We start from the raw sequence: 27,169 nt of genomic DNA on the forward strand, positions 1-27,169 counted from the left end.
ACTCCCTAGTTTCTAAAATTGTGTTGATTTTGTCTCCTCTCTAATTCCCCTTTGCTGATCTTTTAGCAGGTTTCTGAAAGGAGAAAAAGTAGAAGTATGTGTTCATCCTATCTCTTCATTCCTGATAATATGGATTCTCATTCATTCCAACTCATTATAGATGGCTTTGTATTTTTATTTCTGTCTTTTGAATAAAAAGATACAGTAAGTCCCCTACATACGAACAAGTTCTGTTACAAGAGTGCGTTCGGAAGTCCAATTTGTTCGAAAGTCCAACACAACTAACACAGTTGGCTATACACTGCTGCTTTTATGCTTGCTTCCAGACATCCTGGGCTTGAAATAAAGAAATAAAGATACTGTACAACTGTACTCTATACAGTAAAGTACATAAAAGCACAACCACTTGTAGAGGATGCACGTACGTGACAATATACGTCAGACGTGAACTAACTTACGTGAGTGGACATGCGAACACATGTTCGCATCTTTGAAAGTTTGCAACTTGAAGTTATTCGTATGTAGGGGACTTACTGTATTACAAATAAACTCTCTAAGAAGGTGAGAAACATGCTTTTATATCAGTTAACTCTCATAATGATACAGTTCCTGATGACTTCTAATTGAGATCAGTCCTGATGAGTTCTGAGATCAGGCAGCTGTGCTCAGATCATGAAAATCACTGATTTTGTTGTTAAGTTCAGCTTTCGTTACTAAAATTCAATTATACTCATTGATTTGAAAAATATTTCAACTGACATAATTCAGAGGGCACAAGGTAAATTAATAATCTCCCACATCTATATCTGTGACATTAAATAAAATTAAACTTTAATAAAAATTAGTATAATTATTTTTCTATTAATTTGTACTAATTTTGTTTTTAGGGTTATATGATGAGGGCACCCAAGGTGGCTGTTCTCTTGCTCTCTCTACATGCCCTGTTCACCAGTCCCTGCTTCACCTACACCCTACTCACATGACTGACCTTCCCTCTTAATCATAGAGCCTAATCAGTAAATGCCTGGTCTAATCTTCAGATCAGAACATCTCCACCACGATAAGTATCAAAGGGGCAGTGAGGGGTGTGCTCCTCTGCTGGTTTCCCTGGTAACCGATGAGCCAACCTGACATCAATTCCCCCTATAACTGGTAAACACCTCCACCCATCCCCGCTCCCGGGAGTGAAGACTGCTGCCATATCCTGCCCACTGTCTGCTGCACACAGGACCTTGCTTCAGACATGTAAGATTCTCATATCCATTAAACCACCGATGTCTCTGTTGCTGACTCTGGGCTCTTTCTTCTGTCTTGAGGTTGGGCAAGTATAGGGCATGCAAGCTTGCGGGGTGTAGCCCAACAAGGATTTTAAACACATAAACTCATTTTCTTTCTTTCCTCGCCACCAAGGTTTACTGAGATATAACTGACATAAAACATTATATAAGTTTAAGGTGTACAATGTGTTGATTTGATATAGTTATATATTACAATTCAGTTTTTCTCTTAATTTCTTTTTTTATATCAAAATACATGTAACATGAAAAAGTAAAAACTTATACAAATTCCTGACATTTATAATACATGCATATTATTTAAAAATGATTAAAAGTACTGGTGTAAATTTAAATTTCCAAATCAACCTGCATATATTATTCTACTTTTTATTCTGTGACAAACCACTGTATTAAAAATAGTACAACTCTGATACTTGGGAAGAGCAAAGTTGGAGAAAAAAGGGAACAGAATTACAGAATAAATGAACCAGGAGCTTTTATAGGATTAAAACATCACACATTTGTATATCTAAGGCTTTATTTTATTTGTAAATACTCTCAAAAAACTAAACTCAGTAATGACTGCTTGAAATTTTGCAGTATTTTAATCAGTCTGGGTTCCTAACTCTCATTCTCTTAGAGATGACTTCATTCATCCAACAGTATTTATTCAGTAACTATTATTGTATATACCAGGTACTTATTCTTGGCACTGGAAATACAGCAGTGAACAAAGAAAACCAAAAATCTCTGCAATCATGAAACATTCATTCTAGTTTTGGATAGAGAAAACAAATATAAAGGTGATAAGTACTATAAAGAAAAATGTGGAGGTGCTAGTCCTGCAAATTTAAATGTTCCTTAGGGAAGGCCTATCTGAAAATCCACTGGTAGAGAATACTTTAACCTAGTTTTGAAGTGGTCACTTCAAAAATACCAGTCAAAAGCCTATGGCAATAAATTTTAAACAGAAAAGGAAAATAAGTAAGAAGATCTTAATTTTAGGTAATCATTATAAACAAAACCCATTTCTTCTGAGACAGCTAAGACAACAAATATTGCACTGATGAACTTTTAAAAGCCAGTGTGATGATACTTGCAACAAACGTTACTGCTAAAAATTTACTTTCGGTTATATTCCAAAAGTGATATCCAGACATACACCACAATGCTCCAAAATTACTTAAAACCTTAATATCGTTAAAAAAGAGACCATTTCTCCTTTTCTTTTATCCTGAATAGATGATTATCATATGGAACTAATTAGATTGTAACATCTGAACTCCTAAATGAGAAATGAGAATATCTAAACTTGACCCAGTGAAAACCCCAGTCCTCAGATTAAGTACTGGAAAGGAATAGCTGGTATCTGTTCTTTTTAATTTAATAATAAATTTGAGGAAAATTTACCTTGCCCAGAGCGGCTTTGGCGAGAGTCTACACTTGACTGTCTTCGATCCGGTGCTTCCTCGTTCCCTCCATCTGCATAAAATTAGAGCGATCATAAGCGAATAGATAATGAAATTGATGTAATATCATCCCTGGCGACATCTATATCTTAACACTACTATATCTATCATTTGTTTTCATTTCTTATAAGCTCAATCATTAAAACATGTGAGGATTTTTCATACACAAAGCAAAGGTCCTTACCCTTACTTTTGTGGGGATGGTTTACACTCCTCTCTGGAAGTCTAAAGAAAGTGAAGGTGTTCTTTCCCTACCCCCATACATATACACCCTACTTTGCATATAATAAAGCAATGTTATCTACTCTGAAGTTCATTCACAGAATTTCAATTTAAAAGCCTTGATTTAAAGCAATGTCTAAATTAATTACAGCTGCTTATTTAATCTAAAGTATGTCAAATAATCCTTAGGGCTATATATTTTACTCTAATAAAATTTACATTTACATGTTTTATGAGAGATAATGGGAAAATTACATAATACATGAAAGAGCAATATAAATCAGAATCAGAAAAACTCAGAAATGAGGAGGCAGAAACCAAGAAATAATGAGAAATCAAACAAAAAATCATTTCAGTAATGAAGACTATAAGAAATACAAGAGCAAACAAACACAAAAGGTCTTAAAAGAAATAGAAGGTAAGATGGAAGAAAATCTTTAACAAATTTTTTAAAAAGAAGAAATAGATTAAAAAGGATCTGTAAGAAGGGGATAAATATTGGAGATGGGCAAAGAAGATCCAGCATAAGGATAAACACAGGAGTCCCTGAAGAAGAAAACCAAAGTGAGAGAATAGAACAAATACTGAAAGACAATAATTCAAGAAAGCTTTCCAGAGGAAAAAAAGTGGCTATGTGTGTGTAATGTATATAGTTATACGTGCGTATAAATACATTTATACATGCACACACACACACACACACACACACACATATATATATATATACATCTATATTTGAAACTACATATTTCAAGAGCATCCTGTGTCCTACTTAATCAACTCAGATCAATGCACCAAGACATTTTCTACTAAAACTAATGGACTTTAAAGGGAAAAAGAATCCTTTGGGCATTTAGGCAAATACATCACAAGATTAATAAGGGAAAACAACAGAAGAAAACAAAATAATATATTTAAAACACACAAGGAAAAAAAATTGAACCAAAGGCTTTACAACCAGTAAAACTTACCTTTAAGTATAAAGAGTAAAGAAAAACTATTACTAACATGCAAGAACTCAAGGAATATTGCTCCCATGGGCCTCTTCCTAGCTCTACCAGAAAACTAACTTTAGGCAACCAAAGTGACTAGAGAGACATTAAATAAGGACTGGTGGTGAGCATACATATACAACTGACTGTAGAATTAAGACTAAATGAGATGTAGAGAACAAAAGTATGGACACCAAGGGGGGAAAGTGGGGGCAGGGGGGATGAATTGGGAGATTGGGATTGACATATCTACACTAATATGTATAAAATAGATAACTAACAAGAATCTGCTGTGTAAAAAAAATAAAAGTTCAAAAAAAAAAGACTAAATGAGAGTTTTAAATGGAGAGATTATAATATGTAATGGCTATAAGATCTGACAATGAAGATACAGTACAGCCAAAACAAACGAAGAAAGAATAAACAAAAAGTAACTGATTTCAGAAATCAAAATTGGTAATTGGAATGTTGTGAGACCACTGTACTTAAAAAGCAAATGAATAATTATAAAATTATTGATAAAGCAAATGAAAAATTATGGGATACTCTAATGGTATCATCTCCTTGAGAAACAGCATTCTCTGGGTGGAAGAAAGGAACTATAGATATAAGAATACAGAAGAAGTTAAGTAAAAACTCTTTAGTATTGAATCTATATTGGAAACATCAGTACAGTCTTACAAGTCACATGTATGTCCTAGCTCTGTCCACTTAAAACACCTAACACCTTGACTAATCAAGTAGTACTAACCACTCCTAGGGCCCAGACTGTTATCCTGAAATGCCATTCTCCATTAAAAGAAATCAGAAGTTCTTAAAGAACCAGCTGGTTTAGCAAAGGAAAAGTACTAGATGAACTTGGAACACCCTGACATATGCAACAGTAAAGAAGCTATTAAAGACAATGTAAAATTGAGGTCATGTCAAAAAAAAACACAGTGAAGAAGCTCATCAACATTCAAGAACTCAGGGAATATTGTCCCATGGGCCTCTTCCTAGCTCTACCAGAGAACTAACTAACTAAGTGTACAATTGACTATAGATCGTAATGGTTTTTAAAAAAAAAAAAACAAACCAACCAACCACAGCACTACCACACTAACTGATCATCTTCTGAGGTTGAGAGGGGCCCAGTTCATTATCTTGAAAACTGTGGAAGAGAAAGAATCAGCAATTCATCCTACATTCCCTATATAAACTGTACTAGTAGCCAAAAAGTATATGAGAGCTCTCTCTATAAAATTATTCCAAATAAATGGGAAACAAAAGATAAAATATCACCATTTCACAAACTGCAAGTAATTAGTATCTCTGCAGCCATCGAGCATCAATGGCTAATAACATCAAAAAAGAGAAAAAACTGGACATTATATGCCTCCTAATGATAGGAACACAACTACAGTTTTGCCAAAGCAATCAAACCTGAGTCTAGTCAAACCTCTGAAACTAGCTGTCAGTTTCCAGGAAAAACAAAGAACAGAAGAAAATGCTGAATTGTTCCTGAGTGTATAATCAACAAAATACTGATTGTGGGAAATTCTACAGGTCAAACAATCCAGGTCTCTCAACAGGTAAAGAAAAAAAATAAAGTATTATGAGGTCCTAAATTATTGTGAAACAAAAATTCATTTTATGAAAAGATAAAACTATACCAGAAATCTGTGGCATCTTATATCAGGGATCAGGATGTGTAAATACAGTCCTGGTCAATTTCCCTTCCTACTGATCATCTAATTTTTTAAGGCAAATTTCTTTCTTCTCTTTTACTTGGGAATAAATTACAATGAGCAACACTTGTATTCAGGCCTGTCTTAAATTTTCATTTTCCACATGGATAAAATTACACACATGCATCACATTCTCTGTTTTAACATCAAAACATGCCCTTGAAGTATGTGAGAAGTAATACGAATAAAATACAGACATTTCCCCTCACCAGGATGTCTTTCTAAATAATAAAAGGAGAAAAAGAAATAAAAAAACAAGGCTTCAAACAAATTAAATTTGCATGATCTGCAGTATGTCAGCGTATCAATAAAACAACCTACAGGAAAACTACAGACAAGAAATGGTTTAAGACAGTTTTGAGTCAGCCAGCCAATGGCAAGACAAAAAGTAACCAATTTTGATACCATCATAATCTAAAATGTTTTAATTGCCTGAATTAAAAAAATTAAATTAGAACTACATTGCAGTAAATTTGAGCAATTCACTCCTCTACGACTGAAATCTTAACCATGTCTTACTCTAGTGGAGGTTAGTCATAAGAGTTGAGATTAACTCTCAGGTAAAAGTAAACAGCTAAAGATTTTTTTTTAAATAATAAACTCACCATTGACCCAAGATGGTATAGAAAAGAAGTTCAAGCTCTTTAAAAGTGTCTTGTGGTATGCTATGCAATCAATGGCTCCATTATCCAAAACAGCAAGACTGCAATGATGTACAGTACTTTGCCTATTTTTGCTTTGCTTAAAACACAATTCCTTCAGTACAGATAAGACCTCCCACACATAATACATACATCTACATTTATGGACAAAACAGAAGACCTTCAGTCATCAAGCAAGTCAAGTTACTTGCATAAGACTCATTACCTCACCCTGAAGTGCAGACGGGAGAAAGGGGCTGTGTCTGTGAAGTTAGAATTTACTCATCAAGCTTGAGTTAAAGACTTTCTTCAATGTAACGGGTACAAAATTTAAAAAGACCTGATGTCCAATTTAAGTGCTAGCTTTTAAAATTAGAGCTTAGGTTTCCTAGATTTGTTCTCATCAGAGAACATTTGTTTTTTATCAGCATACTAAATTAAATCCAGCAAATAATATAAAACAATACACCTTTAATAGACTTCCTCGTCCCATTATTTAAAAGGGAAAAATGTCATAGGAATATTTACTTCATAGTGTGAACAGCTTTCAACTCAGGTCATAAATGCACTAAAATAGTCTAAGTAAAAAAAATACCAACTACATAGGGATATTCCATATTTAGTGTTTTCCTGTGAAGAAATTTAAGTTAGAGAAAGGCTTATAAGAAAGTGCCTAATTCCAAAACAAATGTTTTCTTTCCTGCAAGTAGAAGATACTTCAAATGATTATTCTTCTCAGTCCAGGATCAAAATATTACAGTTGAAAAATAAACAACTTAAGTGACCTTGAACTTGGTAGCCCCAGCCCATCTTTAGTATTCTCAGTTAAATAATGTGCCAGAATAAATATTAGATTTTATGAATTAAGATTTTGAAGTTGACTGTCTTCAATCCTCCTTTAGAAGTGTAAATATATGACCTTAATAGAAGGAGTGGGAAGTATTAAAACTATATACATATAATCTATTATACATATAGATTAAAGTTTTACTATTCAGATATGAACTCTGGTCTCTTTTACTATTCAGGTATGAATCTGTAAGAACTGTATACACTTAATGCCAACAAAGGGAGACATGAATTGGAGGACATATATGGAATGTAATGAAAATGCAAAAGTATGGACCAAGAACATAAGCTAGATTTGTTTACTAGCCAAGGTCCACTTATGAAGAGGTACATACAGAAGATGTTCCTTGGCTACATATGCACGATGATAACCAGAAAAGATGAAAAGCAGCTCATCTGTTTGGTGTAGAAAAGACAAAAGAACTACAATTTGTTCAGTATCTATTCTCTGCTGGCTATGGGGTCAGTAAGGTCTTTACAACATTATCTCATTTAATACTAATAATAATTCAATGAAACAAGTAGTATGCCCATTTTTAAAAATAAATTTATTTATTTTGTTTGTTTATTTTTGGCTGTGTTGGGTCTTCGTTGCTGCGTGCAGGCTTTCTCTAGTTGTGGCGAGCAGGGGCTACTCTTCGTTGCGGTATGTGGGCTTCTCATTGCGGTGGCTTCTCTCGTTGTGGAGCACAGGCTCTAGGCACGCGGTCTTCAGTAGTTGCCGCAGGCGGACTCAGTAGTTGTCGCTCACAGGCTCCAGAGCACACGCTCAGTAGTTGTGGCGCACGGGCTTAGTTGCTCCGCAGCATGTGGGATCTTCCCAGACCAGGGATTGAACCCGTGTCCCCTGCCTTGGCAGGCGGATTCTCAACCACTGCACCACCAGGGAAGCCCTATGCCCATTTAAATGTAAGACACATTCAGAGAAGAAAAGTGACTTTCCCCAAATCACACTGCTAGTAAGTAGCAATCCTAAAATTTAAAGTGTCTGGTTTCAAAAATCTGTCTTCATTTCCAGACCCTCCACTGTCTTTTTACTATAACAAACAAATCATTAAGATGGTCGTGGTAGTGGTTTGCAACTGAAGTGAACAGAAGAGGACAGAAGTAGAGACCAATTAAGAGGCTGCTGAAAAAACCGGACAAGGATAAACACCTGGACTAAGTGAGTAGTAGAGGTGGTGAGGAGAGGTCAGATTCTGGATATATTCTGAAGGAACAGTGGAGAGAATCTGCTGTCAGAAGAGAAAGATACAGAAAGAAGTCAGGGGTAATTCTGCTATTTGGGGCCCAAACAATGGATCTGCAACTTACTGAGATAGGAAAGACTGAGAGAGAAGAGGTTTGGGGATGAGAAGAGTATATGGAGCTCAGTTTTGGACATACTAAGTCTGAGATGCCTAACAGACAAATAAGCAGAGATGGACATACATATGGCATCATTACATAAATCACATTTAAAGTGTATGACATTCCCACAACCTGGAGAGGGACAAAATGGTTCTAGTGACAAAATTATCTCCATCAGAGAGAAAAACTCCTCAGTGGGATTTTTTCACAGCCTGCCATTCACTGCTCTGAGGAGTTGCCTTGCAAATGTCCATTATTGCTCTGCTCAGTCACACCCTAGGACAGCTCTAGCCCTCATTACTCATTTGTAATAAAAATAATACCTTGCATTTAATGTGCTGCTTATCATATATATGATATGTCATAAAACATTTATGATATATTTATTTACATTTAATTATAATTTAATAATTTGATATATGTATTTTATAATGTACTGCTTTATCAGGTATGTATATATAGTACATTAAGTTCATGATAATTTGATACCTATCTGTGAAGTAAAGAATTAACCCAGCAGCCTTGAGTTACTCAAATCTTGTACATTCTCAGAAGGGCTTACTTGTATAACTAGCCTTTGGCTGGCTCCTAGGAACTGAGGTCTTAGAATGTTCCCTATGCTACTAACTGATTAGGGCACTGTGCATGCTTGAGGTCTTGAACCACATTATACCAGCTTGTGTGGACAGTGTGTGTAAAAAATGTGATTTATGATGAACACTTGCTTTCCTTCTGGGGGGTCTGAAGTTTCAGTAACTGCAATCAGCACTGAAGTTACCCCAATAAAAACCCTGGACTTTTAGGCTCAAGCAAACTTCCCTGGCAGAAAACATTTTGCATGTGTTTCTCCAGTTCATTGCTGGGGGATTTAGTATGTCCTGTGTGACTCCACTGGGAGAGGATTCTTGGAAGCTTATACCTGGTATCCTCCAGCTTCTGCCTGATGTACCTTTTTCCTTTACTGATCCTGCTTTTTATCCCTTTGCTGTAATAAACTATAGCCTATTAAATAAATAAATAAATAAATAAAGTGTATGACGTTCCCAAGGAAGGGAGTACAGATAGGAGAGAGACAGAGAGAGAGAAAAGAGGTCAGAGGTGTAAGCCTTGGGGCTGAATTCAACATGTCAAGGCTGCAGGTATGAGGAGAGACCAGCAGACAATAAGAAGTAGTGGCCAGAGAATAGGAACAAAACTAGAAGAGTAGAGAAGTCAACTAAAGAGTTTCATGGAAGGGAAAAGATCAGATGTTGACAGGTCAAGTAATATGAAGAGTGAGAACTGATCACTGAATTTGTCAATGTAGATGATTTAGTATGGTTCCTGTGGAGTGGTAGGGGTAAAACCTGATGGGATTAAGTTCAAGAGAGATTAGAAAGAGCTTCTGAAAAAGGTCTTGTCTCTCCCTAGACATGGAAGATTACACATGGAGACCCTGGATATTCTGACTGCCATCTTGTAAACACAAGGGGAATAAACTATGGGATAAAGCTAACACTATGAAAATTATGGCAGAGAGACAGAAGACACTAAGATCCTTGTTGACACTGAATTACTGACGAAAGCTACTCTATCTCTGGACTACAGTTATATAATCCAATAAATCCCCTTCATCATATAAACCAGAGGTCAGTAAACTAGTCCATAAGCCAAATCTACCCTGACGCCTTTTTTTGGACAGCCAGTGAGCTAAGAATGGTTTTTACATTTTTAAATAACTGAAGAACAGTTTAAAAAATAGTATTCTGTGACAAATAAAAACTGTATAAAATTGAAATTTTAGTGCCCATAAAGAAACTTTTATTAGAACACAGTCATGATCACTCATCTACATACTTCTGTGAAATTGATACAGTAATACCCTATTGAGTTGTGGGGAGAAACAAATGTAGTAATATAAAACACAGCATGCCATCTGGCACTAAGTAAACACTTATTAAATGATAACTGTACTCTTTATCTATCATCATCATGATCAACAACATCCTTTCACCAAAAGATGGCTTAAATGCCATTTCCAATCTTCTCTATAAAGACTTTCTGGAGGCCTATCAGAAAGAATTAAATGTTCCCTCTTCTGTGCTTCCAAAGCACATTATACATATCTGTTTTATAGCACTGCCACACTGTATAATAATTATTTATACGACTATCTCTGGACTGTAAAATGTTCTAAGTGTGCCTTTGAAAGCCTTTTTCATATTGGTATTTTCAGTGCCAACTTGGGAGTCAAAAGGTATTCCTTGAAAAGAAAAACAACAGTTGAATTAATTTTGTCAAGAGCCAGCTCTAAAATTAATGTATTCATCAAATTAAGTTCAAGGAAAAAACCAAAAAGTGGTATTGATATGGTCTGAGATACAGTTTTAGGAGTTCAGTGTTCCTCTTTTCTTATCCAAACTATTTCTATGAAAAGAAAAGATGAGCGGCATCATTCGAAAGCACTATGACCTTATCCACCACATCTATCTCCATGATCTTTATTTATCAATAAAAATTTTCATAGGGAATCCCAGACCCACCTAAAAGTTTATTTAGTTCTTAAGAAAACATATACAGAGTTTCTTTAAAGAGAAAAGGAAGCATTCTACACCAAATAAAATATACTGATTAACATGCCATCAGTACTACAGCTAACACTTTTCAAAAGTATACTATAAAATATTTTCAAAGTTTGCCAGAATATAAAACTGCCAAGTTCACAGGTTTTCATATACCTAGCTTGTATACTCTAAATTAAAAAAATAATAACTTCTCTATGATAAGTTATTAATTTGTCTTTGCCTAAGGCATCCAAAATGTCCTAGAAAGTCTGATCTGTAGCTCAAGAAAAGTTCTGCTAAATACAGAATGTTCTGATTCTCATGATGTAGCTAATGCATCAATGATGATGACTAATAACAGGGAAACAAGGTAGACTTGCGAATTGTAAATGGAGCAATCACCAGTAATAATGTCAGTAGTTTAAAAGTTGATTACTATGCTTTCAAGGTGCACAATGAATATACAAAATATCAAGCCTAACACTGAGTTAAACTAATAGAGTAACTCTGTTAAAAACAAAGGTGTCTACAATTATATATTTTTTGCTTTTTTTTAAAAGTAAACTTTTTATCTTAGAATAGTTTTAGATTTACAGAAAAGTTGCTAAGATAGTACAGGGAGATCTTATAAACCCTAAACCTGGCTTCCCATCTTAGATTAGTCTAGTCATTTGTCCAAACTAATCAATCAATATTGACATTATTATTTTAAAGTCCATACTTATTTAGATTTCCTCAGTTTTTATCTAATGTTTTTTCCATTCCATGATACCATATTACATTTAGTCATCCTGTCTCCTAAGTCTCCTCAGACTATAACAGTTTATCAGACTTTCCTTGTTTTGGGTGACCTTGACAGTCTTGAGGAGTAATGGTCAGGAATTTTGTAGTGTAGAATGTCCCTCAGCTGGGTTTGTTTAATGTTTTTCCCATGATTAGATTGGGATTAGACTGAGATTATAGGTTTCAGGGAGGAAGACACAGGCAAATTGCCATCCTCACCATATCATTTCAAGAATACATACTATTAATAGCATGAAACTAGTTAAATAAATATCCTACGTAACTGAAAAGGAAAAAGTGAAGCTCAAGCCTTCTTAGACTGTGCCAACATTAATGAAAAAAGTTGTTACCTACTTGGTCTTTACTATGTCAGGCACTATGATAAATGTTTTACGAATTTATGTAGTTCAATTCTCAGTAAAACCTTATGAGATGGGACTTCCCTGGTGGCACAGTGGTTAAGAATCCGCCTGCCAATGCAGGGGACAGGGGTTCGATCCCTGGTCTGCGAAGATCCCACATGCCGTGGAGCAACTAAGCCCATGCGCTACAACTACTGAGCCTGCCCTCTAGAGCCCGCGAGCCACAACTACTGAAGCCCATGCACCTAGAGCCCGTGCTCCGCAACAAGAGAAGCCACCACAATGTGAAGCTCATGCACCGCAACGAAGAGGAGACCCCATTTGCCGCAACAGAGAAAGCCCGCATGTAGCAATGAAGACCCAATGCAGCCAAAAATTAAAAGAAAACAAAAAACAAAAAAAATCTTATGAGATAAATATTAGTTTTCTTTTTACTACATCGGGAAACAGGAGTCGAGACTTTAAACAAAAATGGTCACAATTGTAGAGTTAGTAAGTGCAGGACCCAGGATCTGAAATGGCCTGATTCTAAGGCCTGTTCTCTTCTCCATTCTAGGTCACCTCCTTGCAAAAGGGAATACAGTTTATTCACATCTATATACAAACATACCATGACATGTTAAGGAGCTCTAACAATATGGTTGTAGGATATAAAAAAAAAAGATGAAAAAATTCCAAGGTGAATTTGAAATAATCTCTGATTTCAAACTTCTTCCCCTCAAACTGGGTACTCAGTATAGCTCACTTAAATTCTTGAGCTTGATCTAACAGTTTTCTCCACATGGAGTTTCCTAGTAAGACAGATATCTCTACACGTAAGTATTTCTTAGATTCATAGAATGACAGGGCCAGAAGGAATCTGGGGTTTCTTTGTTTTTGTCAATTTATTATTTTTTTTAACATTCTGTGAAGTTGAAGCTTTAAAAAAAAGTCCAACACAGCAATTTATAATAGTTAAAAATATAACCGAATGTCAACAATAACTGTATATATACACACACATACTTTACTTATATTTAGTGTTCTTATCTGTTGAAACTGGATGCTGAAGAGCATACATATGGGTCTCAATCTTGGCTGCACATTTGATTGATCCAGGAATCCAGGGATTGTGAAAAGTCCTCAATGCTCAAGCTACTCCCCCAGATCAATTAATCAAGAATCACCGAGAGTGAGACCCAGGCATGAATATTTCTTTAGAGCTCCCTGGATGATTACAAATTGCAGTCAAAGTTGGGAAACGTTAGCAGAGGTTAAGTGGTGCTGTGATACAGAGATGAACTGAATCCACCTGAAATTTTTCCAGTGCTAACAGACAGATGCTGTAAGTCAAAGATACTAACTACAGAGAAGGATATGCTCTCTCAATTGAGGACAAAGATTATATTCACAGGTTCACTCTCTGATCTCTTCTGCTTATTTTTTATTATAATTTACTTTGGTGACTTGCGCAGAGGGTTGTAGATTAAACTGGGATAGTAAAGTGGAGAAGAGTTTAACCTACAGTTAACTAGTCTGAATGTACATCTCTGTACTGGGCTTGATAAGTTACATTACTGAGATGATTATTTCATCTAAATGTAAAGTTTCCTAACATTCTAAAATCTAGAATAGCCTCTGCTTCTTCCTATTAACCTGAGTCTCAGGGAAGCCACAGCTTCTAAAGTATGAGAAGAGTTGTTCAGAAACAGTACCACATTTGCAAAGACAGGAGTAAAAGACCATAGTGCATTTAGGGAAATTCAAAGAGTTTGGTATGGCTAGAGAACAGAAAAGTATGGGGAAGAGGCAGAACATAAAAGTAGAAAAGTTGGCAGAGGCAAAATCATAAAAATCAAGAGGCAAAATCAAACGGCATAATTACGATGATCAATTTGACCTTTATCCTGTTAAGTGTGGGGAAGAAAATGAAGGGCGTTAAGCAGGGAAGGAGCATGATCTGACTAGTGTTCTGAGAAGATAAACTTGGCATGTGTATACAAGTTGGCTCTATGGGGTCACAGGCTAAAGGGAAAGAGATCGCTGAAGTAAGTCCGCAGGAAAGGAAAGCCTGAGTAAATGCATTAACATTAAGAATAAAGAGGAAAAGGTAGGTTCATGGACTATTTGGGACTTAGAAGTACAAAGACTTTGTAGCCGGTTAAAAGAGCTGTTTCTAATAACTATCATCAATTTTCTTTCCCTTTTCTTCCTTGAATCCACTCCCATTGGGCATTTGCCCACACCACTGCAGAATATTCACACTTACCAGGATCGCCTATAAAGTCCATTGCTAAATCCAATGGTCATTTCTCAGTTTTCTTATTTTTTGACTTATCAACAACATTTGATGCAGTTAATCATTCTTTTTTCCCTGAAGCTTTGTCTTCACTTAACTTCCAAGACACCACACTTTCCTACCTCTGTGTCTCCTCCTTCTCAGTCTCCCTGGCTTGTTCTTTTTCATCTCCCCCATCTCTAAATGTTGTACTGCCCCAGGGCTCAGTTTTCTAAACTGTACTCTTTGCTGTGTACATTCCCCTGGTTATCTCAAACAGATCCAGGGTTTTATGTTTCATCTATATGCTGATGATTTCCAAATTTATATCTCTATCTGGACCTCATCCATGAACTAATTCCGTATTTATAGAGTTACCTACCCTACCTCTCTACTTTGAATATCAAATAAAAATCTCAAGATTTAATGTCTTAATATTCCTCCATAAACCTGCTCCTCTCACAATCTTCTTCATCTCTGTAAACAGCAACTCCACTCTTTCAGTTGCTGCTCAAGTCAAAAACCTTGGAGTCATCCTTAACCCGTCTTTTCCTCTCACACTGCACAGACAAACCAACAGTAAAACCTGTCAGCCATACATTCATAACATATCAAAACTATCTCTCACCCTTTGCTACTGGTCCAAGCCACCTTCATCTACAACCTGGTTTCTCAGCTTCTGCCCCAGCCTGGCTTCAATCTAGTCTCAACAGAGCAAGCAGAATGGTTCTGTGAAAACACAAATCAGACCATGACATTCCTCTCCTGAAAACCCTTCAAAGATTTCCCACCTTAATAAGAGTAAAAGTCAAAGTCCTTAGGTCAAGGCGTTATATGATCTGCCCCCCATGCCCTCTCTGACTTCACCTCCTACTACTCTTGCCTCTCTGGCTTCTCTCTTGCTTCTGGAAGCATACTGGTTCCCCTCACCGTGCTTTAAACACTCCAAGAATATACCCATACCAAGACCTCTGCCTGGAATACTTTTCTCTCAGATATCAGTATAGCTTGTTGCTTCATCTCCTTCAGGGAGACACCTAAATGTCCCCTCAGTAATGCCTTCCCTCACCACCCCTATCTAAAACTGTACCCACACACACACACCATATTTACACAGATAGACTTTTTTCTCCCTTCCCTGCTTAATTTTTCTTAGTAGTTATCACTAACGTATTCTACATTTTGCTTATTTATCTTAATTTTGGCCATGTTCTCCACTAGAATTTAAGTTCCATGAGGGTAAATAATTTTGTATTCACTGTTCTATCCCTCATCCCTCATGCCTATAACAGTATCTGACACATAATAGGTGCTCAAAACATAGCTCTTGAATGAATTAATTTGCATGAGTGAAATGAGTAAAAGGAAGAAATTCTAAGAATGCCTTAGAATTATTGATTTGAGAATTCCACTGCACTGATTATAATGTCATTAACCAAGACAGAGAACAGAAGATGGGAGATTGGGAAGAAGAAAAAATAAGCCACTGTAACCAAGGAGTCAATTAAAATCTGATTTGATCTTCACCTCTATTTAGAGCCTCATCAATTTCTAGATCTAGAACCAGGTGGAGGAAAACATGAACAGCCAGAAATGAAATTATTTAATCCCTTGAAAACCAAATTAGTCACTCTCAAATAAGAGTTCTGTACCGATTCTCAATTCTCAACCCAAATATTTATGTTCTACTTTAAAATCCATCATTCTATTAGGGAGCTCCTCATTCATCTATCTGCGTGAAAACTGGAAAGCTCCATCTACATGACAACTGTTTTTTGCAACGTGTATTTGAATGTCTTAAATATACTTCAAACTCGAAATATCCAAACGTGAAATTCTGACCTTCCCCTCACCCTTCAGACCTGATACTCTCTATCAGAGTTCCCCATCTCAATGAATTCATCACCAAATACTATTGATTTTCCTTCTTAAATGTCTCTTGAATCCATCCTCCCGACTCCATATCCAACCTGTATCCATTCCTATATTGATTCTCTTCTAAATGTTTATCCACAAAGCATCTGAGTCATCATTTAGAAATGCAAATCTAGTAGTCACCCCATTTAATGTTTAAAATGTTTAAACGATCTCCCATCAGAATAGATAAAAATTCTTAACATGATCTATAAGGTTCTACTTTTCCAGCTTCATTTCTAATTAGTTCTTCCTTTGTTTTCCTAATACTGGCTTTCTTTCATTTTCTGATCTCTACTCTCAGGATACCTAGAGCAGAAACCTAAGAAACAACTACTATATACTTGTGGAGTCAGGATAAAATGGTTTTCATCCAAAATTCCTGCCTTCATATACGAGGATAAGTTTCAAATGCACTAGTAATAGAGAATTTTACGTCATATAGCTCACAATAAAATAAACCTTTATATTTATTCCTCTTACTCCCTAAAAAGAAAGATAGCTACTGACAGACTAAAACTCAAATCTCCCCTCCCCCACTTCATCCCCAAGGCACAGCATCTTTCTGCTTTGACTGATAAGTATGTTTAAATGTATTGACACTGACATGGCCACATTATTTAGCCCAGCTGCAATGCAACCTCAGTCGATGAGTGTAGAACATCAGTACTACTACAGGAGCAGATAGGGAATCAACTGGGGGAGGGCACAAAGGCCTGGCTTCACCCCAGCCTGTTACTCCTCAGCAGGAACTTCCTATGAACAAATTCCCTAACTCACTGAGTACCACCCACTTCTCTTCATCATCTGTGGGTTGCAAACAGCATCATAAATTTAAAAGTAGTGTTAGCATACAAGGGGATTATAGATACAGGGAGCCATGGTTATCAGCTAGAGATGATTTAAGTAAAAGCCCAGTATAAATAAAATTGCAAAATGAAAAAAAAAAATGTATTCACACTGAAAACCCAAAGTAATTAAAAAGCCCCCAAATCATACATTATCTAAACATTCTTCAATTCTTTTTCAAATAAATTATTCTTTATTTATCCTATATCCGTAAATAATACTTTGTTGCTACTGGTTTATATTTATATATACATACTTTTTTTCAAGTACTCAGCACAATACCATGCACTTGTGAGTACCTAATCTTTATTATATTATTCGATTTTGATAGTGATGGCAATGAAAATAAAAATTCAAGACCAAAATGTTAAAGTCTGGAGCTGCCGAGAGGCAAGAGAGTTTTTCTTGCCTCTTTGTTTCCTGGTGCACGAGGAGAGGAGATTAACAGCACCGCTTAAAGGAGCTCCAGAGACGGGCATGGGACGCTAAGGCTGCTGCTGCAGCCACCAAGAAGCCTGCATGCAAGCACAGGTCACTCTCCACACCTCCCCTCCCAGGAGCCTGTGCAGCCCACCACTGCCAGGAACCTGTGATCCAGGGACAACTTCCCCGGGAGAACACACGGCGCGCCTCAGGCTGTTGCAACGTCATGCTGGCCTCTGCCGCCGCAGGCTTGCCCCGCATTCATCTCACTCCCCCGCCACCCCCCGCCTGAGTGAGCCAGAGCCACCGAACCAGCTGTTCCTTTTACCCCGTCCTGTCTGAGCGAAGAACAGATGCCCTCAGGCGACCTACAGGCAGCGTGGGTCCAAATCCAAAGCTGAACCCCAGGAGCTGTGCGAACAAAGAAGAGAAAGGGAAATCTCTCCCAGCAGCCTCAGGAGCAGTGGATTAAATCTCCACAATCAACCTGATGTACCCTGCATCTGTGGAATACCTGAATGGACAACGAATCATCCCAAATTGAGGAGGTGGACTTTGGGAGCAAAGACATGTATATTTCTTTTACCTTTTTCTCTTTTTGTGAGTGTGTATGTGTATGCTTCTGTGTGTGATTTTGTCTGTACAGCTTTGCTTTTATCATTTGTCCTAGGGTTCTGTCTGTCCGTTTATTGTGTGTTTTGTTTTGTTTTACTTTTTAAAAATTATTTCTTAATAATTATTTTTATTTTAAATACTTTATTTCATTTTACTTTGTCTTCTTTCTTTCTATTTTTTCTCCCTTTTATTCTGAGCCATGTTGATGAAAGACTCTTGGTGCTCCAGCCAGGCATCAGGGCTGTGCCTCGGAGGTGGGAGAACCAAGTTCAGGGCACTGGTCAACAAAGACCTCCCAGCTCCACGTAATATCAAATGGCAAAAATCTCCCAGAGAACTCCATCTCAATGCCAAGAGCCAGCTTCACTCAACGACCAGCAAGCTACAGTGCTGGACACCCTATGCCAAACAACTAGCAAGACAGGAACACAACCCCATCCATCAGCACAGAGGCTGCCTAAAATCATAATAAGGTAACAGACACCCCAAAACATGCCACCAGATGTGGACCAGCCCACCAAAAAGACAAGATCCAGCCTCATCCACCAGAACACACGTACTAGTACCCTCCACCAGGAAGCCTACACAACCCACTAAACCAACCTTAGCCACTGGGGACAGACACCAAAAACAACGGGAACTACGAACCTGCAGCCTGCGAAAAGGAGACCCCAAATACAGTAAGTGAAGCAAAATGAGAAGACAGAGAAACACACAGCAGATGAAGGAGCAAGGTAAAAACCCACCAGACCTAACAAATGAAGAGGAAATAGGCAGTCTACCTGAAAAAGAATTCAGAATAATGATAGTAAAGATGATCCAAAATCTTGGAAATAAAATGGAGGAAATACACGGAACATTTAACAAGGACCTAGAAGAACTGAATAACAAACAAACAGTGATGAAAGATACAATAAAAGAAATTAAAAATTCTCTAGAAGGGATCAATAGCAGAATAACTGAGGCAGAAGAACGGATAAGTGACCTGGAAGATAAAACAGTGGACATAACTACTGCAGAGCAAAATAAAGAAAAAAGAATGAAAAGAACTGAGGACAGTCTCAGAGACCTCTGGGACAACATTAAACACACCAACATTCGAATTATAGGAGTCCCAGAAGAAGAAGAGAAAAAGAAAGGGACTGAGAAAATATTTGAAGAGATTATAGTTCAAAACTTCCCTAATATGGGAAAGGAAATAGTTAATCAAGTCCAGGAAGCACAGAGAGTCCCATACAGGACAAATCCAAGGAGAAACACTCCAAGACACATATTAATCAAACTATCAAAAATTAAATACAAAGAAAACATATTAAAAGCAGCAAGGGAAAAACAACCAATAACACACAAGGGAATCCCCATAAGGTTAACAGCTGATCTTTCAGCAGAAACTTTGCAAGCCAGAAGGGAGTGGCAGAACATATTTAAAGTGATGAAAGGGAAAAACCTCCAACCAAGATTACTCTACCCAGCACGGATCGCATTCAGATTTGATGGAAAAATGAAAAGCTGTACAGACAAGCAAAAGCTAAGAGAATTCAGCACCACCAAACCAGCTTTACAACAAATGTTAAAGGAATTTCTCCAGGCAGGAAACACAAGAGGAGGAAAAGACCTACAAAAACAAACCCAAAACAATTAAGAAAATGGTAACAGGAACATACATATCGATAATTACCTTAAATGTAAATGAATTAAATGCTCCAATCAAAAGACACAGATGGGCTGAATGGATACAAAAACAAGACCCATATATATGCTGTCTACAAGAGACCGACTTCAGACCTAGGGACACATACAGACTGAAAGTGAGGGGATGGAAAAACATATTCCATGCAAACAGAAATCAAAAGGAAGCAGGAGTAGCAATTCTCATATCAGACAAAATAGACTTTAAAATAAAGACTATTACAAGAGACAAAGGACACTACATAATGATCAAGGGATCAATCCAAGACGAAGATATAACAATTGTAAATATTTATGCACCCAACATAGGAGCACCTCAATACATAAGGCAAATACTAACAGCCATAAAAGGGGAAATCGACAGTAACACAATGATAGTAGGGGACTTTAACACTCCACTTTCACCAATGGACAGATCATCCAAAATGAAAATAAATAAGGAAACACAAGCTTTAAATGATACATTAAACAAGATGGACTTCATATTTATAGGACATTCCATCCAAAAAGAACAGAATACACATTCTTCTCAAGTGCTCATGGAACATTCTCCAGGATAGATAATATCTTGGGTCACAAATCAAGCCTTGGTAAATTTAAGAAAACTGAAAACGTATCAAGTATCTTTTCCGCACAATGCTATGAGACTAGATATCCATTACAGGAAAAAAACGTAAAAAATACAAACACATGGAGGCTAAACAATACACTACTTAATAACCAAGAGATCACCTAAGAAATCAAAGAGGAAATAAAAAAACCTAGAAACAAATGACAATGAAAACACGACGACCCAAAACCTATGGGATGCAGCAAAAGCAGTTCTAAGAGGGAGGTTTATAGCAATACAATCCTACCTCAAGAAACAAGAAACAGCTCAAGTAAACAAACTAATCTTACACCTAAAGCAATTACAGAAAGAAGAAAAAAAAAACCCCAAAGTTAGCAAATGAAAGAAATCATAAAGATCAGATCAGAAATAAATGAAAAAGAAATGAAGGAAATGATAGCAAATATCAATAAACTAAAACCTGGTATTAGCCAGACTCATCAAGAAAAAAAGGGAGAAGACCCAAATCAACAGAATTAGAAAATAAAAAGGAGAAGTAACAACTGACACTGCAGAAATACAAAGGATCATGAGAGATTACTACAAGCAACTCTATGCCAATAAAATGGACAATCTGGAAGAAATGGACAAATTCTTGGAAATGCACAACCTTCCAAGACTGAACAAGGAAGAAATAGAAAATATGAACAGGCCAATCACAAGCACTGAAATTGAAACTGTGATTAAAAATCTTCCAACAAACAAAAGCCCAGGACCAGATGGCTTCATAGGCGAATTCTATCAAACATTTAGAGAAGAGCTAACACCTATACTTCTGAAACTCTTGCAAAATATAGCAGAGGGAGGAACACTCCCAAACTCATTCTACAAGGCCAGCATCACCCTGATACCAAAACCAGACAAAGATGTCACAAAGAAAGAAAACTACAGGCCAATATCACTGATGAACATAGATGTAAAAATCCTCAACAAAATACTAGCCAACAGAATTAAAAGGATCATAAACCATGATCAAGTGGGGTTTATCCCAGGATGCAAGGATTCTTCAATATATGCAAATCAATCAATGTGATACACCATATTAACAAATTGAAGGAGGAAAACCATATGATCATCTCAATAGATGCAGAGAAAGCTTTCAACAAAATTCAACAACCATTTATGATAAAAACCCTCCAGAAAGTAGGCATAGAGGGAACTTTCCTCAACATAATAAAGGCTGTATGTGACAAACCCACAGCCAACATCATCCTCAATGGTGAAAAACTGAAACCATTTCCACTAAGATCAGGAACAAGACAAGGTTGCCCTCTCTCACCGCTATTATTCAACATAGCTTTGGAAGTTTTAGCCACAGCAATCAGTGAAGAAAAAGGAATCCAAATCGGAAAAGAAGAAGTAAAGCTGTCATTCTTTGCAGATGACGTGATATTATACATAGAGAATGCTAAAGATGCTACCAGAAAACTATCAGAGTTAATCAATGAATTTGGTAAAGTAGCAGGATACAAAATTAATGCACAGAAATCTCTTGCATTCATATAACCTAATGATGAAAAATCTGAAAGTGAAATTAAGAAAACACTCCCATTTACCACTGCAACAAAAAGAATAAAATATTTAGGAATAAACCTACCTAAGCAGACAAAAGAACTGTATGCAAAAAATTGTAAGAAATTGATGAAAGAAATTAAAGATGATACAAATACATGGAGAGATAAACCATGTTCTTGGATTGGAAGAATTAACATTGTGAAAATGACTCCACTACCCAAAGCAATCTACAGATTCAATGCAATCCCTATCAAACTACCACTGGCGTTTTTCACAGAACTAGAACAAAAAATTTCACAATTTGTATGGAAACACAAAAAACCCCGAGTAGCCGAGGCAATCTTGAGAAAGAAAAACAGAGCTGGAGGAATCAGGCTCCCTGACTTCAGACTATACTACAAAGCTACAGTAATCAAGACAGTATAGAATTGGCACGGAAACAGAAATATAGATCAATGGAACAGGATAGATAGCCCAGAGATAAACCCACGCACATATGGTCACCTTATCTTTGATAAAGGAGGCAAAAATATACAATGGAGAAAAGACAGCCTCTTCAGTAAGTGGTGCTGGGAAAACTGGACAGCTACGTGTGAAAGAATGAAATTAGAACACTCTCTAACACCATATACAAAAATAAACTCAAAATGGATTAAAGACCTAAATGTAAGGTCAGACACTATCAAACGCTTAGAGGAAAACATAGGCAGAACACTCTATGACATAAATCACAGCAAGATCCTTTTTGACCCACCTCCTAGAGAAATGGGAATAAAAACAAAAATAAACAAATGGGAGCTAATGAAACTTAAAAGCTTATGCACAGCAAAGGAAACCATAAACAAGACAAAAGGGCAACCCTCAGAATGGGAGAAAATATTTGCAATTGAGGCAACTGACAAAGGATTAATCTCCAAAATTTACAAGCACCTCATGCAGCTCAATATCAAAAAAAACAAACAACCCAATCCAAAAATGGGCAGAAGACCTAAATAGACATTTCTTCAAAGATATACAGATTGCCAACAAACACATGCAAGAATGGTCAACATCATTAATCATTAGAGAAATGCAAATCAAAACTACAATGAGATATCATCTCACACCAGTCAGAATGGCCATCATCAAAAAATCTACAAACAATAAATGCTGGAGAGGATGTGGAGAAAAGGGAACCCTCTTGCACTGTTGGTGGGAATGTAAACTGATACAGCCACTATGGAGAACAGTACCGAGGTTCCTTAAAAAACTAAAAATAGAACTACCATACGACCCAGCAATCCCACTACTGGGCATATACCCTGAGAAAACCATAATTCAAAAAGAGACATGTACCAAAATGTTCACTGCAGCACTATTTACAATAGCCAGGAAATGGAAGCAACCTAAGTGTCCATCAACAGATGAATGGATAAAGAAGATGTAGCACATATATACAATGGAATATTACTCAGACATAAAAAGAAATGAAATTGAGTTATTTGTAGTGAGGTGGATGGACCCAGAGTCTGTCATATATAGTGAAGTAAGTCAGAAAGAGAAAAACAAATACTGTATGCTAACACATATATATGGAATCTAAGAAAAATAAAAAAAGGTCATGAAGAACCTAGGGGCAAGACAGGAATAAACACACAGACCTACTAGAGAATGGACTTGAGGATATAGGGAGGAGAAAGGGTAAGCTGTGACAAAGTGAGAGAGTGGCATGGACATATATACACTACCAAATGTAAAATAGATAGCTAGTGGGAAGCAGCTGCATAGCACAGGGAGATCAGCTCGGTTCTTTGTGACCAACTAAAGGGGTGGGATGGTGGGGGGTGGGATAGGGAGGGTGGGTGGGAGGGAGATGCAAGAGGGAAAAGATATGGGAACATATGTATATGTATAACTGATTCACTTTGTTATAAAGCAGAAACATTGTTAAGCAATTATACTCCAATAAAGATGTTAAAAAAAAAAAAGATCAAAATGCTTTAAGGAAAAAATGCTATTAAAGCTAACAATATGACCTTGATATACATAATATACAAAACTCAAAAACAATATTCCTTTCCCTAAACATGCCACTGGTAAGGTAAGACTAGAGTATTACCAATTTGTATTTTTCTCCCAAGGAACTTTGGAAACGTGAATACAATGATGAAGTGGTTGAATAATAGAGATCTTGAGGATCGAGTAGAATACAGAAATATTTAATCAAAGAATAAGCAAGGAACTGAATAAAAAACCAGAAAACAGACTTGCATAAAAATAAAGAAACTGTGTATATGAGAAAATAGTATTATAAAACACTGGAGTAAGGAAAGGTTACTCAACAACAAATAAGGTGGGAAAATTGTCTTTCTCCATATAAGAAAAAATAATTATATCCTCTTCTCTCACCATAATCTCATCACCAAATATTAAATGGAAAAAAAGAAAACCAAAATGTTCTAAAAATCTGAAACTGAAAAACACAACTTTAACCATTTTAAGAAAATACAGGAGTATATATTGGCAATCTTTTAAGGAAAGATTTGTGAAACAAAATGGGGGAAAAGAATGTCAAATATGAATAAATTAAAAATTTTAACTTCTATTCAACAGGAGTTTCGAGTTTTAGTCTCATAACCAAAAGCAAAGTTTTAAGACCAGATAGAGACTGAGAGATGATATCTGCCCTAAACATCACAGACTAAGGATCAATGTAAGGGTATACAAACTTCTGTAAAGAGAACAAATATTCTAGGCTTTGCAGATCACATGTTCTCTGTTGCAACTACTCAACTCTGCCACTGTAGTGCTAAAGCTCTGTTCCAATAAAACTTTATTTATGGACACTGAAATCTAAATTTCATAAATTTTCACATTATGACATTTTATTCTTATTTTATTTTTTTCTGAATCATTTAAAATAAATGTAAAAACTATCTGCACAAAAACAGGTGGTGGGCTGGATCTGACCCATGGGCTATATAGTTTGCTGAACCCTGCCTAGAATATATGAAGAATATTCACAACTCAATAAGAAAAAGATAAATAATCCATGAGAAAATGCATAAAGGATATGAGAAGGCTGTTAACAAAAGAGGAAATGTGAAAGGCCAATAACCACATGAAAGGATATTCAGCCTTGCTAAAAATTAGGGAAAGAGAAATTAAAGCAGTAGGGTATTACCTTTCATCTACCAGATTGGGGAAAATGGAGAAGTCTGACCATGTGAATGTTGGAAAGGATATGGCAAAACAGGAAGTCTCAAACACTTCTGAGAAGAGTCTAAACTGATATAGTGACACAGGAGAGAAATTATCTAATAAAACTGAAAATGCAAATAATCTACATCTGGTTAATTCCACTTCTAGGTAGAGCCCCTAGATACGTATGTAAGGATATTCACTGCAGCATTATTTGTAGTAACACAAAGCAAATACTAAAATGAACTCCCAGAATAAATAAAACTCCCAGAAACTTATCTCTAAATTTCACCCCATTCTAAGAATGTTTTCATTTTTTATCCCTTTTATTCTTAACTACACTGTTACTGTGAAATCATAAATAATACCCTAAGAAACTACCTGGATCTTAGAATTATAAATACAAAGATGGTTAAACGAATATTAGCAATAGTTTTTTTATTGCTTAGTTGAAAATGAATTATTCTCTATAGAGTAAAATCTTTTGTTTTTATTCTGTAAGAGTATTTGTACGTTTTCTTTAATAAAATGATGTTTCTTTATTGTCAAAGCACCTAATACAACAGTCATTCAGTCGTCAACTTACTTTGCAACATTCTCCTTCAACAAAAGATATCTTAATTGCATCCAGCTCTCTACTGCAAATTTACAGTACTAATCCTTGCCAGCCATTTTGTTTTCAGTTTGTAACACTAGCCGCCAGCTGCCTTCAGCCTGACTCTATTAGCATATCGGATAGTTTACGAAAGAAGCACAGAAATGGAACTAAAAGATATAGTTGGTTTGTATCAGAATATAACAATACATAGATATACTCTTTAAATATGCTTTTAAAATGATGCTTCTCTACTTCTTTTCAATATAATAATTGAAATTAATAATTATTTTTTAATATAAATGCTCATTCCTGCTCACAGTAATTTTTCCTTCCCCCAAGTCCTATAAATGATGTTGACCTATTACTGTTTAAATATAAGACTTTTCCAATTTTAATAGGATAAACTACAAGTGTATTTTAAATATGTTCTGTAAAAGGATAAAAGGGTTGGATATTTGGTACTGTAATTTACACCTATATTCCAGCAGGCCACCTAGCCAAGAATAATAAATACTTAAAAGCTAACATATATTGTTCTCACATCTCAAGGGTGTTTCTAGTAACCAGCGGACAGCAAACAAGTCTTCACCTGTTTTGACTTGCGATAGCCTGCTGTTTGAATGTCAATAACAATGTGCCCTCACCAAGCATCATTAAAGTCTTAGATGACAAACTATCTAATGCAATTTTAATATGATGGGAAAGGGTAGGGCCAGAGTTTCTATTAGTGTCCTGTTGTTCTTCAGAACTCTTTCCATCCCATCCTTCCCCCTCCCCCAATAAGTTCCACTCATCCATATTTAATAAATGTTCTGAAATTATATTATTCATTAACCCACTCCACTTAACATAAAACTCCTTTTAGAGAGACTCTTCTAGCTCATTAAATAATACTATTTAGAAAGTTTGTTAACTTAATAGAATATAACACTTCCTTGAAATAACAATGAACAACAACAGTCTGAAGGGGATAAAAACCCACAAGGACATAAAATGCTCAAGAATAAGGATTATCAAAGTGCTTTAACAACTTCATTTTCTCTTCCAAAGCCCTCCAAGGCATTCTTCTGTTTTTACTGTGATGTTAACTAACCATCCAGGCTGCTGTAGAAGCCTCTGGTTAGAATGGATTTCAAGGCTGCTGTGTCTTGTGAGGAACCAATCAGATTTCTTTGTTTCATCTGCAACATTCCATCAGGGTTATATAACATTTTAGATACATGAAACATTCTAATAATACAGTGTATTTCGATCTATAGTTAGTTATCTATTGTCACTAAATTTGGCACATGAAAATCCCTATT

General features: G+C 36.2%; 1 protein-coding gene across 9 annotated transcripts in view; it reads right to left on the bottom strand.

Moving 5' to 3' along the window:
- TANC2 (tetratricopeptide repeat, ankyrin repeat and coiled-coil containing 2) overlaps positions 1-27,169 on the bottom strand; it is a 358,600-nt gene that overhangs the window by 267,615 nt on the left and 63,816 nt on the right. For 8 of the 9 annotated variants that reach the window (XM_027081267.1, XM_027081266.1, XM_027081261.1 and 5 more), the window contains one exon: positions 2,688-2,759. Coding sequence is in view for 7 of the 9 variants with exons in the window: in XM_027081266.1 (XP_026937067.1) it covers positions 2,688-2,759 (72 nt within the window). In the remaining 2 variants the exon portion in view is untranslated. Of the gene's footprint in view, positions 1-2,687; positions 2,760-15,100; positions 15,202-27,169 lie in introns of all 9 variants that reach the window. The other variant, XM_027081268.1, reaches the window with a different exon arrangement.

Source organism: Aethalodelphis obliquidens, unplaced genomic scaffold (assembly GCF_003676395.1).
Source record: "Aethalodelphis obliquidens isolate GAN/ISIS:26980383/991018 unplaced genomic scaffold, ASM367639v1 scaffold44, whole genome shotgun sequence".
Classification (NCBI taxonomy): Eukaryota; Metazoa; Chordata; class Mammalia; order Artiodactyla; family Delphinidae; genus Aethalodelphis; species Aethalodelphis obliquidens.